The sequence below is a fragment of the Austrofundulus limnaeus genome, unplaced genomic scaffold (assembly GCF_001266775.1).
Source record: "Austrofundulus limnaeus strain Quisiro unplaced genomic scaffold, Austrofundulus_limnaeus-1.0 Scaffold43, whole genome shotgun sequence".
NCBI lineage: Eukaryota > Metazoa > Chordata > Actinopteri > Cyprinodontiformes > Rivulidae > Austrofundulus > Austrofundulus limnaeus.
The window spans coordinates 1,828,382-1,840,654 of record NW_013952445.1 but is presented as its reverse complement, the minus strand read 5'-3'; the positions used below and the strand labels follow the sequence as shown (position 1 = coordinate 1,840,654).

The window sequence follows — 12,273 nt, the reverse complement described above, 5'->3', positions numbered from 1 at the left end:
TATATATATAATACACACACACAAGTATATAATATACAAAAATTCTGTGTGTCTCCTGGGAGCTAGGCCCCCCCTTGTCCTTAAAACCTAGTGACACTCCTGCCTCAAAGAGACTCATTTCCTAGCCATATTGTTTAAACCAGAGGTTCTCAAACATTCTGGGTCTGGGGACCCCTTACAAGGGTGAGCAATTTCCAGGGACCCAATCATAAACCCCATGCTGTTTTGCCATTTTAGCCCCTAAATGACATGGGAATATTATGTTTGGTTTGATTTAGTATGTTTGTTTACTAGTGCATTGCTCCCCAAATGATTAAAAATAAAAATAAAAACCAAATTAAGAATTTATAGGATTTTTTTTGAGGACCCCAAAGATAAGGCAAACAGACCCCAGTTTAAAACCTATGGTTTCAACTGTCCGCCTTTCCTTTTTAAAACCACAAAGCAAGCCAAAAAAAAACCTAATTTCCCTCTGGGATCAATAAAGTATTTATGAATTGAATTGAAAAACATCCATTTGCCTCTCACCTTTAAGGAAGTAGAATAGGATCTCTTTGAGCATTGCTTTGTGAATCTCTGGGTGGGTGATGGAGTTCAGCAGCCTCCTCTTCTCCTCGTCGGCGAAGATGATTTGACCCAGCTTCTGCCTGTCGATCTCCCCGTTCTCCAGAAGAATCTCGAGCCCAAAATGGTAGATGATGCGGGAATAGGCAGGGGTGTACGGYTCCACGACTGATACAGAGAAAAAAGTCATTTGGCGTGCTTTTACACGATTAACCATATAATACACAAAATGTAATAGGAAAGTGTTCAAAACGTGGCAGCAACTTATGAGACTTAAAAGGAAAGAAAAATAATTTYTGTTTTTGTAAGAGACACATCACCTCACTATGCAGTTTGCATAATGCCATATTTCATGTTCCACACACAGCAGTGTGCTTGTAAACCCACATTTATGACCTTTTTATCTGCGCTACATCACTAAAAGACATCACTCCCGCAGTCAGCAGAGACATCTCTCATGATTCATCCATTCTTCTCCAAGCATTTGTCTTAATGAACCTGGTTTATTTGAGAGAAAGTGGCCTAAAAAAAACTTCAAGTGGCTGATGCTCCTGGGCAAAAAAATTCATCCAGAGTTTTGCAGTCTCTTTGGGTTTACAGTGAAGTACATCTACTGACCTTTTCTTGCCACGACATCAGCATCAATTATGGGGCAGCCGAGCTCCCGCAGCATTGAAGACACAGTGCTTTTTCCTGAGGAAATGCCTCCTGTAAGTCCCACCAGGTACATCTTAGAGTAGAGACAGAGAGATATAGCCAGGCAATGTCATTAAAATAATGATGTTAAGTCCCCTCCATTTAGAGAAATTTTAAAGATGTAAAAGAGAGAAACTTTAGAAGAGCTGGTTTGTGGATATTGTTCAAATTTAATCTAACAATTTTCTGGGATAAAAAACAAAAATAAACATCAGCAAACAGGCAACACTCAAGTCCCCACACCACGGTTTGAAATTATTTGGCTCTACATTCCCAGACCCTTACAATAAAACTGGAGAACAAAAAGAACAAGGATAAAAGTATTTTTACGAATAAATGGAAGACGTGTTTGTGCAGCATTTAACTATGTTCATTAGACTGAGGTTTTACTGCTTTTTATTATACCTGGGTGATTTATTATATTTGTTGTATTTTACATTGTTAAACAAGGACAGCTTATCAGCACATCTTTATACTTTTTAGGCACGATTTATTCCTGACATCTACATATTAAATATACAAGTCCTAAAATGTGTTGAAATATTAAAATGATTCTAGAAAGATCTCAGGTATTTGAGCAAATCACTTTAAATAAAATGTTAACCTGACAAAACAATACAAATTTTAAGAATCCAAATATTTTTGAAAGGTTGTTGATTACTGAATGTTTTTATTTTATTTTTTGTAATATATCCTTCAAGCCCCAAAGTATGCTTAATTTTGATTCAGAAAAATAATGAATACCCGCAAATCTTGGATGATTTGCTCATGAGATGAGTATAAATTAGCTCATATGTCGAACCGATGTTTTTGTATTATTTCCACCGGACACGCCCCCTGTCGATGAAACAATAAATTGCATTGTGGTTATGTTTAATCAGTGTAGCTAGTTGTTAAACTGGTTTACAGTTCGAAATAACACATTTTAAAGTAATAAGTTCAACACCCTCCCTGGCAAGACAACAAGCTCTTATTTCTAAATAAACTACTGGTTGTTTGCCAAACTTGAGTAATGTTGCGACAGTCGTTTGTGACTTATTTCTTTATGGCTTTACCTCTTTTGGACTCCTTCAGATTCCTTCAAACAGCTGAAGCTCAGGAGAAATCCCTGCAGGCTCACAGTTGCAAAAACCAAGCCAATGCTAACAGGCTAACTTTAGCACAGGAGTTGATTCAAGTGGAAACGACCTCGAACAACCGGTTAAACGACACCGCCGCCATTTTTAAAGAAGCTACAGTAAAGACAGCAGAAGATATAAACTGTTTGGAGGCAGCCTTGCAATAAATTGCCTCTGTGTGCAACTCTTAAGCTGCACTCCGTTTTGTGCTAACAACCTAGCTTCGTAGCTTCTCGTGCGCCACTTCAAAAGATCCACGACCTTTCTCCTCGCATTAACATTAGTTCCGCCTGAAAACAAGTTCCCAACCCTGGCCAGCTCAGTGACACAAACTTCCTCAACAGTGTTTATTTCAAAGCAAAATACTTGCATGAATGACACACACACACAAAATTCTTTTTCATAAAGTAAAATAAAATATAGTAAGTCCGTTTTATAATAATATTTYTAATGACAACTAAAGTTCCATCTTCTGATCACTGTTTTGTTTTGGTGTGCCAGAGGTGTCCAGCAGGCAGGAGGAACCGTGGGAGTGTTTGGATCTTTTGCCTCTGTGCACCGTTTCACCTCCATTTCCCCCTTCCTCACGCTCCAGTCGGCCTCTTTTCACAAAATGGTTTATCCTGGACTCTAGGCTCTCACAGCATGGTCGCTGCAACAGCGGGCGGTAGTTTTTCTGTCTGCTGCCTTCCACCAGCCAGCAATGATTAGAAGACACGCCACCTGTTGAGTGACAGCAGAGGGAAAAAAGTACATCCTTTTTATAGTGATCATTTCTAACAGACGGATTCCAAATGTTGTTGATGCACAAACAAAATACCATTAACCTCCATCATCTTCTCACCTCTTTCCTCCAAACCTCGAATCATCCCGTGCAGAACGTGAGCTCTGACTGCGCTCTGAGTCCAGTGCTGCTGCAGCGACGACAAAACGTGGTTCACCTCGTCTGCCTCCAGCTGCCAGCTCAAGCCTTCGAAGTGGCAGTCGTACAGCACCAGAGGATAATCCACCGCCATGCTACGCGCCAGACGAAACAAAAAACTCATGCTTACACTTTTTTTAAAAAACACTTTATAGAAAAAATAAAAAGCGGTATTAACAACACCTCACCTGTATTGGGGCTTCCTAGGGTTATTCGTAACATCCATAAGTTGATCAATTATGTCTGGAGATTCCAGCTTTTGTCCAATCAAAAGAAGAACTGCCATCATGCAGCGTACCTGCAGCAAAACAAATAATTAACTGTAAAAACAGACCATAAGTCCTGAAATACTCTTTACATATGAATGCAGAGGTTTTGAATGAGTCAAATGTTACATTTTTCGACAAAAATAGAATGTAGAGTAATTAATTTTGATACCTGGTGGTAAAGGAAGGCTAACCCTTTGATCTCAAACACAAACAGATCATACTGGTCTGTGCTGGACTCAAGTTTGCGATGCACAGGCTGGATCGTGGCTGACAGAATGGTCCTCTCAAACTGCAGGACTCCGTTCCCCACGTCCATTTTACACAGGTTGCGAAAGTCATGAGTCCCCTCGTACCTGTTGAGCACCGAGAGGTCTCTGAGTCAAAATCAAAAGAGGATGAAACCAGCATTCCGTCGTTCAGTGTCGCCTTCACAAACCTCTTGGCAGCTTCCGCCATCAACGCCACATCCAGTGATCCTCGGGGGAAGTAGTATCGGTATGTGCGGGATTTGCAGTCAAAGCGTGCGCTGAAACCTTCCGCAGCTGGAGCCCAGTCCAGGATACGAACGTCCTGCGGCARCACTCTGTTCAGCATCTTTACGTACGGAAGCTCGGCGGTGCAGTCTTTTGACTTGGCGTGGACATTTTCAGGCAGGGTGACACCTGGACCTCCACAAAACTGTGTGGAGCGCAAGTCGATGGTAATGACCTGAAGTGGAGACAAAAACGATCTGTTATGACGTGTTATATCCGTCTGCACAGATTGTAAATTTGACATCCTTACTTGGGAAAAAGCACTGACTCCTTTATCAGTGCGCCCACAGCGGTGGTAATTGGAGCTCTGTCTGTCCTGAATCAGCCGAGTCTTCAGCAGTGCTTCAAAGAGCCTGGCCTCCACCGTGTTGTCCGTGTTCTCCTGGACAGCAAACCCCTGGTAGGCCCACCCCAGGTAGGTCAGTCTGAGAGCTACATGGCGCCGGGGGTGTGCAGTGAAGTCAAAGGGGCGCTCTTTACCAAATTTCTTTCTGTCTTTTTTACCACTCCTGGTGTCTCCGTCAGACCTGCTGTCATCGGTGTTTTCATTAGGACATGATGAGCTGGACATCATGTCTCCTGCTCCGCTGTTCTCCTTCAGCTGGGACCTGAGCTTCTCCAGCTCTGCCTCCAGCTCCTTGATTCTCTGTATTAGTGACTCTGACATGCTGCTTGACAAACAAAACAATGAACATTGTGAATAGCCCACTGTGTATAAGAGTTTAAATCTAACTTGGTAAACTCAAAACGCACTTTAAATAACTTTCATTTTAATAATTAAGTCCGAGTCATTTCTATAAATCTACTATGACAAATAACAAATCAGTTTTAAGAGAGCTACTCAGCTAGCCTGTCGCCAACAAACTGAACTGAACCAGTCCTTTACCTAGTCTCAAAACGTAAATAAAAAACGATTAATCAAGTCTTACATTAGTCAAAAATTTTCTAAATAGATAAATGTGCAGCTTTACCTTTATTTTGAGTCCGAATGTTCGTGAATTTCTACTTTTCAATCGGCTTCCTACAGCACACGCGCACACGTTCGACTAGATTTTACAGCAGGACGCATTTCCGGCTGAGGCTTCTGGGAAATGTAGTTTAGCATTTTAAAAAGGCTGCCAGGAAATGGGTAGGGCTTCTGGAGAACTTTTATGAAGTTTATTGTCAGTAAACCTTTAAGATAATTTTAAAATAGTTTGAATATGATGATTGCACATATTTTATCCTATATTTTTGTTGTAATGCATTTTATCACAGTACGTGAGGTGAACAATATCCACAGTAAGGAAACAATTTAAATGCCAGGCTAAAGTTGCATGTTTTTTTTTTTTAATCATTATGGATTCTCTTTATTGGATACTTTGCAGAAATAGACACCAATGATAAGCATAAAGTAGCATGAAGGCTTCCAGCCACATCTTTATTCATAACTGAAAAGCAAACAGTGCTGTTTACGGATCAGCTGAGGTTTTCATAGTTCTTCTGTTTTATGTTCAGACACAAACATATGCCAAGTACGGCTCCAAAAATCTGTAACAGACAAATGCAAAACAGTTTAGTTCAGGAAACACAAACAATGACTTACCAGGTGTAAAAAAAATAGTTTTGGGCTTTTTTATTCCAAACGTTTGCTCAAGAAGTTTAACTAGACTTAAGTTTCTATGATAAATAATAATAATAATAATAATAATAATAATAATAATAATAATAATAATAATAATAATAATAATAATAATAATAATAATAATAATAATAATAATAATAATAGTAATGCATTAGTTTTATACAGTATAGCGCTTTTCAAAACCCTCAAAGACGCTTTACAATTTTCACGCATCATTCATTCACACTCACATTCACACACTGATGATAGTAAGCTACATTGTAGCCACAGCTGCCCTGGGGCAGACTGACAGAGGCGGGGCTGCCATACTGCGCCACCGCCCCCTCTGACCACCACCATAAAAAAAGATTAATTCTATTTTAAAGTTGTTGGTTTTTTTTACATTTAAGGATAAACCATATGGACATTGTTCAAGCACCGCTTTTAGCCCTCAGGCCATATGTTGCCTGTGTGTCCATTAATTATCCTCTGTTAAAACCACTTTTTTCTAAGTACAGATGAGACCAGGTCTTTTCAGATTTCTAGGGGATGCAAAAAAAAAGGCTTGCATCTATATGTTTGACTTTTTCAAACTTGTATTTTTTTTCATTGATGTCATTGTAGAAAACCTTTGCAAAACAAACTCAGCCGTTCACCTCTGTGATTCCAAGAACGATGCAGATACAACCGACCCACACCAGATTCTTGGCCAGAAAGCCCTTGAGAACTTTGAAGCATCCCTGGGGAAGAGAAGGCGAGTTGTTTTTCGGAAAACAGCTCAAGATATTCAAGAGGAGATCTCCCAGCAGACCTTTTTGTGTATTTCATTCTTGTCCTGTCCACAGCCTCTCTTTTTCTGCTGGCAGCAGGAATCTGGCACGCCCTTCTGCTTTCCCAATATTCCCATCAGGGACCAGTCAGTGTAACTGTTTGCACCACAGCACTGGAACTGCAACAGAAGTTAGGAAGCATCGGCTCTATTATTTTTGCTAATCTCTTCTGTCTTCTTACAAACACCAAGCTGTGCATGTCACCTTTTCCTGAATTCCGTCGATGTTCTCCAGGTTGGATGCACTCATCGTTTTGATGTCGAAACTAACGGTCATCTGGAGGATCTGTAGAGAGAAGAGGATTAAACTTTGCTTTAGTTAAAACAACATCACCTCTAGCATATACTATCAAAAGGATGCTGATTTTTCTTTATGCTGATTGGAATTTAAAATAATTCCCTGCGGTAGGGATTAAAATATCTCACCCTGCTGCGAAACACATAAAAGACAATTCCTGCGAGGATCTCCAAAAGGATGACAGTGATCAGGATACAGATGAACTATTCAATGAAACAAACATTAAAAAAAAATCATTCTCAATAATCTTGCGTTGTATTAAAGAYAAACATGTAAGGAAATGATCTCCACCTTGTTTAGAAGCATAAAGTACTCACACAAGTCATCATGGAGGAATTATTAAGGAATGCACCAATATGACCAATGATGGACACAACCGTGATGATGGCGCCCACGACAATGAGGGTTATGGCAAGTTTAGACAAGCCAATCCCTACAAAGGCACTAATCTGGGAATAGGTTGGATACTGCAGAGATCCAATGATAATCAGAGCAACTCCAGATGCCTAAAAACCAAATGTACAAGTTTAAGTCAACTCCTGAACTCTTCTACGGCTGTTATCATGGATGCAGTAGTGGCTAAGCAGTGCCTGCCTCACATATGCAATATGTCTTATATTAATTACCTTAGCATTTTTTCCTAAAATGATACAATGTTTTTGTTTCAACATTCAATATATTTCCTGTTTGTTTATTTATTTATTTATTTATTTATTTATTTATTTATTTATTTATTTATTTATTTATTTATTTATGTGAAGAAAATATAAATTGGATTGAGTTGTTTTATTGTCATATGCGGGTTAACACAAATCAATGCAATGAAATTCTTAGGATGAGAAAAAAAACCAAATCACATTAAAAAATGACAACCCATTTCAATGTAATATTTACAATACACAAGTAAAATATGATGAACACTGTAGTAAAGTATAACGATGCAGGCAGGGCGAGTAAAGTATAAGTACAGTATTCCACAGGTGGTAAAACTGATAAGATTGTATTGCACATGCTATATCATATGTTATGTGCAATATATAMCGAGTTTGTGAGATTTGCAAATCATTCATTAATTCTACATTTAACACTATTCACATTTTTTTTTGGTGTTGCACTACAGTAAATGTAAACTTCTAATTTTTTTTTTTTTTTTTTGCATTTTCTTACACAAATCAATCCCATCTGACATAGTTTTGTTGCAAAATATAGTATCAGAACACATTTTGGAAAACGAAGCATTGTCAAACTTTTACACACCTATTTTGCTTTTACATCTTATTTGCATTTCATCAAAAACAATCCTAAAGTTAGCATTTTTAAATAGTTTCTACTAATAAATAACAGCAAATAAAGGCTGCTCTTTCCAAACTTAGCCTTTTATTGACCAGATCACTTGTCTCAACACAATTACCCAAATAATAAATGATTGATTTTACTTACCAAGAAGATGGTGTTGAAGAAAATGAAACAACATTTGATGCTGCAACAGCCGCTCATTGTGGATCAAGGAGAGGTTAATTTGGCTTTAAATTGTAGAACGTTGTAGACTTTGCTTCAAGTGTGGCACAAACGTCTGAGCTCTAATTTGGTTTGACTGGGTCATATGACTGTATGAAAATGAGCCTTCAGGCCTGATAAGTGTTAAATGTATGTATCAGATGAAAATATGACGTTCCTTTTTCAACAATATTTGCATTGTGCCAACTTGTAATAATACCATTTAACTCCTGGTTGTAACCTTCTAAAAATGGACTGATACTGAAAGCTACCAACTCGTAGCACCACTGATTATTTGCTGAGAAGAAACTTTAAGAGACCTAAATGGTTCGTTTAAATAAACCTTTTAGTTTCTGATCCCCAAAATAACCATGTTCAAGACAGCAGTCCCACATATCCTTGGTCGAACTACTCAAACTGTGCCTAAAATGTTAATAAACAAGGGCTACTACTGTGAGGTTTGTTGGCAAAAGGACCAAGGATGCTGACAAACCTGGGAAACTCAAAGTAAACTGTTTATTATTAAAGAAAGAAAAAGCAAAAGGTCGGCGTGGCAGCAAAAACTTACAATAAAGGTGAGAGAACAACCAGAAATACATGGGGAGGGATGGCAATGCTGAACTGACAGGTGGTGACAAAGGACTGAATTAGGGATGTACAATATATTGGCATTAATATCGGTATCGCCCAAAATTGGTTATTTTTAGAATATCGGTCTGATAAGTAAAACTGGGCCGATATTAATGTCTGATTTTGATTTCCCACTTTTTAGCTTTGTGTTTCTGTTTTGGGAAGGGAAATGGTTGGTCGAGCAGTATCTGTTTGATCATGATAGTGACAGTGACGCTGCACAGCCAGGAATAACTAAAATAGAGACCCATGTTAGCAGTCTGGTCGTTTTTATAGTATTGATAAAAGACAAATGTATTTGTGTATATATGTATATAAATATTTGTGTGCTTTGATTATCAGCCGTAACACCAATAATAATATCGGACATTGATATCAACTGGAATTTTCATATCGGTGCAACCCTAGACTGTATATAAAAAGCAGGGACTGATGAGGCTAATGGAGACAGCTGGACTGATAAGGAGCGACAACATGTGTGAATGGTTGACTGATTGAAGGACAGCAAAGCAAGCTGACAGGAGACATTGGAAAACACAAGTACAAGAAATAAATGGACGCGGGACATGACAATGACACAAACAACCATAAAAGAGAAACCAGGGACTCAGACTACGACAGGACCCCTCCCCTCAAGGCATGACGTCCAAAACTACATTCAGACTCGGGTGGGAGGAAGGGGCACTGACAGGATAGAGGGAGCGAAACTAAACTCCAACTAACTAAGGGGAATAAACAGAATCGAGGGCACAAGAAAAACAATTACATCAAGATCAATGAACCGAAAAAACAACTGACAGGAGAAAACCCTGAGATAAAAAACACACAAATAGTCTCAATAGAGGATGGACATGAATCAAGAGTTCTGGTGGGCGACCCGGGGCTTGCCATGCACTAAGCAACAAGACCATGGGAGACTTTGAGATCGTGGGACACTCTGAGACACGTCACCCAGGGAGAAGGTTCACTCCTTGGACGAATGCCCCAGGAGATCCATCTCCCCTTCTTCCTTCACAAGAAGAGGAGAGGATTTAGATGTGTCGGGTTTTATCCAAAAAAAAAAAAAAAAAAACCCCTGTCTACTGGGTGCGTGAGTTCAGCATTCTGTGAGGTTTGTTGGCAAAAAGGACCAAGGATGACACTCAAAGTAAAACTGTTTATTAATAAAGAAAGAAAAAGCAAAAGGCCGGCGTGGCTGCAAAACAAATAATAACGGTGAGAGAAGAACCAGAAACACACAGGGAGGAATGGCAATGCTGAACTGATGGGTGGTGACAAAGGACTGAATATAGTGTAAAAAAGCAGGGACTGATGCTGGACTGATAAGGAGAGACTACAGGTGAAAATGGTTAACTGACTGAAGGAAAGAAAAGCAAGCTGGCAGGAGACATAAAGCAAATACACAAACAACCACAAAAGAGAAATCACTCAGACCATGACAAATACATCCCCCTAACCACCACCTTTAATGGYAATGTTAGTAAAATTATGCTGGTTGGAATAAATTTTAAATTGTATTTGCTTTTTAAAGCCCCTTTCAGGACCTCAAACCTGGTGATTTTATGACCCACAGCGAGGTCCTGACTGTGAACTCAAGGGCTGTGAAAAGCTGCTTTGTTTAATTTTGTTTACGTACRTATCACAAAAAGTAAGGACTTTTATGTTCTGTAGATTATTTCTTTGCTGTAACAATGCTTCTTGGCAATAAATCTCACCGGACACCTGATTGGCAGCGCCTGGCTGTACTAGAACAGTACTTGTTTTGATGCTCAAAACAAGTGTCAATAGCAACAGCAAAAGAAGCTGTTTGGCAAAGATTTATGTGCTCAACCCACAGCTCTGCTGCTCATCCCACAATTGCATGTTCCTTACAAATGTGGCAACTGTGCAGTACTTTGTCCAGGACAAATTTCCCTCAGGGGGCAATAAAATACAATAATCTACTACTACTAATAAAAAAAATTAGTCTTCAAAATTACAGAATTAATCTGAGGAAGTCTTTCAGATGGAACACTGTTGCATCATCCTGCAACACAATTTATTGTTTTTTTTTTCACATAATTACCAAAAAAAAAAAAAGAAAACTTACAAAAGTTTATAGTTTCATAAAGAAATGCTGAAATTTTTCAGTCACAGAGCAAACTGAGCTTTTRGATCTCCAGCAGCTGCAGGAAACCTGGAGCGCCTCCACGGGCCCCTGGCTGCAGCAGAGCCGTCTCCATCAGCTCCAGGGAGGCGTGAACGTCTTCTCTGTTCCACAAATCTTCTTCTGCTTCCATCTCTTCAGAGCGTTTCTTAGAGTTCACGCCAGAGACCGCTGCCCTGCGAGGAGACTGGGCTGCTTTCTGCAGTTGCACAGTTTCAGATGGGTTTTTTTTTTAGACTCCTAGCTTTTTGTGGAAGAAACAACAAAACAGATGCAATGTTGGGTAATTTAAGAAGTTTTACCCTGAAAGATTTCTCTGATGTGGATGAAAGTTTGAAATTGCTGTCGTCAGAATTTCACTCTGCAGATTATAAATGCAGGATTTATGAACAATTTGTGTGTAATTTGCTACACAAGAGGGCGCACTTGTCCCCCTGTTCCAACCACCCAGACACCTTGAACCAATCAGCCAATGTCAGCAATGCTTCACTGCTCTTGTCTTTTGTCCCATTGTGATGGGAGGGATGGACTAATGGAGTCTTCGTGCCTCACAGGGAATGTCGGCCGGGAATCAGAAAGGATAATGATTTACTCTGAAGTGGCATGTTTTCCAAGGCCTCCATGAGAACAGGAAGTAAAACCCCTACCATAGTTGGAGTACTCAGAGAGAGAGGACTTTGTCCTTCCCACGACGAAATGCTTTTCCTGTTTGGAATTCCAAAAGACTTTGGTCAAAACTGCGAAGGACTTCAGCACGATAAGAGCAATTATCAGGGGAAGAAGAGGGGGCTGGGTGGCTGTGAACAGTGAAAAATGCCTCATGGGCTGTAGTGACAATGTTGCAGAAAGATGGGTGAACGTTACAGAATGGACTGGCTGAGATTAACTGTACTCAGCAAGGCAGGGGTGATGTCATGCTTGATACATTCATTGTTGGAAGTTTAACCAACGCGAGAGCTACAATGGTGTATTTTTGTAGTCCCATCACTTCCTAGCAATGGTTCTGTACATGGGAAAAATGCAGAATATTTGGATGCTGATTCAAACTGTGGGGCGAACAGATTTCCCTGAAAAGATCAAAGAAGCACAAATAAACAGACAGGAATAGTTCAAATCTTGGAAATGGAGTTTGTGTGAAAACGTTATGAACAACAGGCCTCGTGTAGTT

General features: G+C 39.5%; 2 protein-coding genes across 3 annotated transcripts in view; both read right to left on the bottom strand.

Moving 5' to 3' along the window:
• The window catches only part of dcakd (dephospho-CoA kinase domain containing), a 5,824-nt gene extending 3,214 nt beyond the window's left edge, over positions 1-2,610 (bottom strand). The window contains exons 1-3 of the mRNA XM_014007656.1: positions 2,316-2,610; positions 1,183-1,294; positions 529-732 (exon numbers count right to left, since the gene is read on the bottom strand). Coding sequence (XP_013863110.1) covers positions 529-732; positions 1,183-1,294 — 316 coding nt within the window. The 5' untranslated portion in view covers positions 2,316-2,610. The remainder of the gene's footprint in view (positions 1-528; positions 733-1,182; positions 1,295-2,315) is intronic.
• A 101-nt stretch (positions 2,611-2,711) lies between these two features.
• Positions 2,712-5,169, bottom strand: pus3 (pseudouridylate synthase 3). Of its 2 annotated transcripts, none has more exons than XM_014007655.1 (7): positions 5,074-5,169; positions 4,353-4,773; positions 4,006-4,277; positions 3,739-3,922; positions 3,489-3,598; positions 3,223-3,395; positions 2,712-3,101 (listed from the first exon to the last, which is right to left on the bottom strand). In XM_014007655.1, the coding sequence occupies exons 2-7, from the start codon at positions 4,767-4,769 to the stop codon at positions 2,836-2,838; spliced, it is 1,422 nt and encodes a 473-aa protein (XP_013863109.1). In that variant the 5' UTR covers positions 4,770-4,773; positions 5,074-5,169; the 3' UTR covers positions 2,712-2,835. The 2 variants fall into 2 exon arrangements, with proteins under 2 accessions (XP_013863109.1, XP_013863108.1); XM_014007654.1 differs by having other exon boundaries at positions 4,353-4,770.
• Between the last annotated feature and the right edge of the window lie 7,104 nt (positions 5,170-12,273).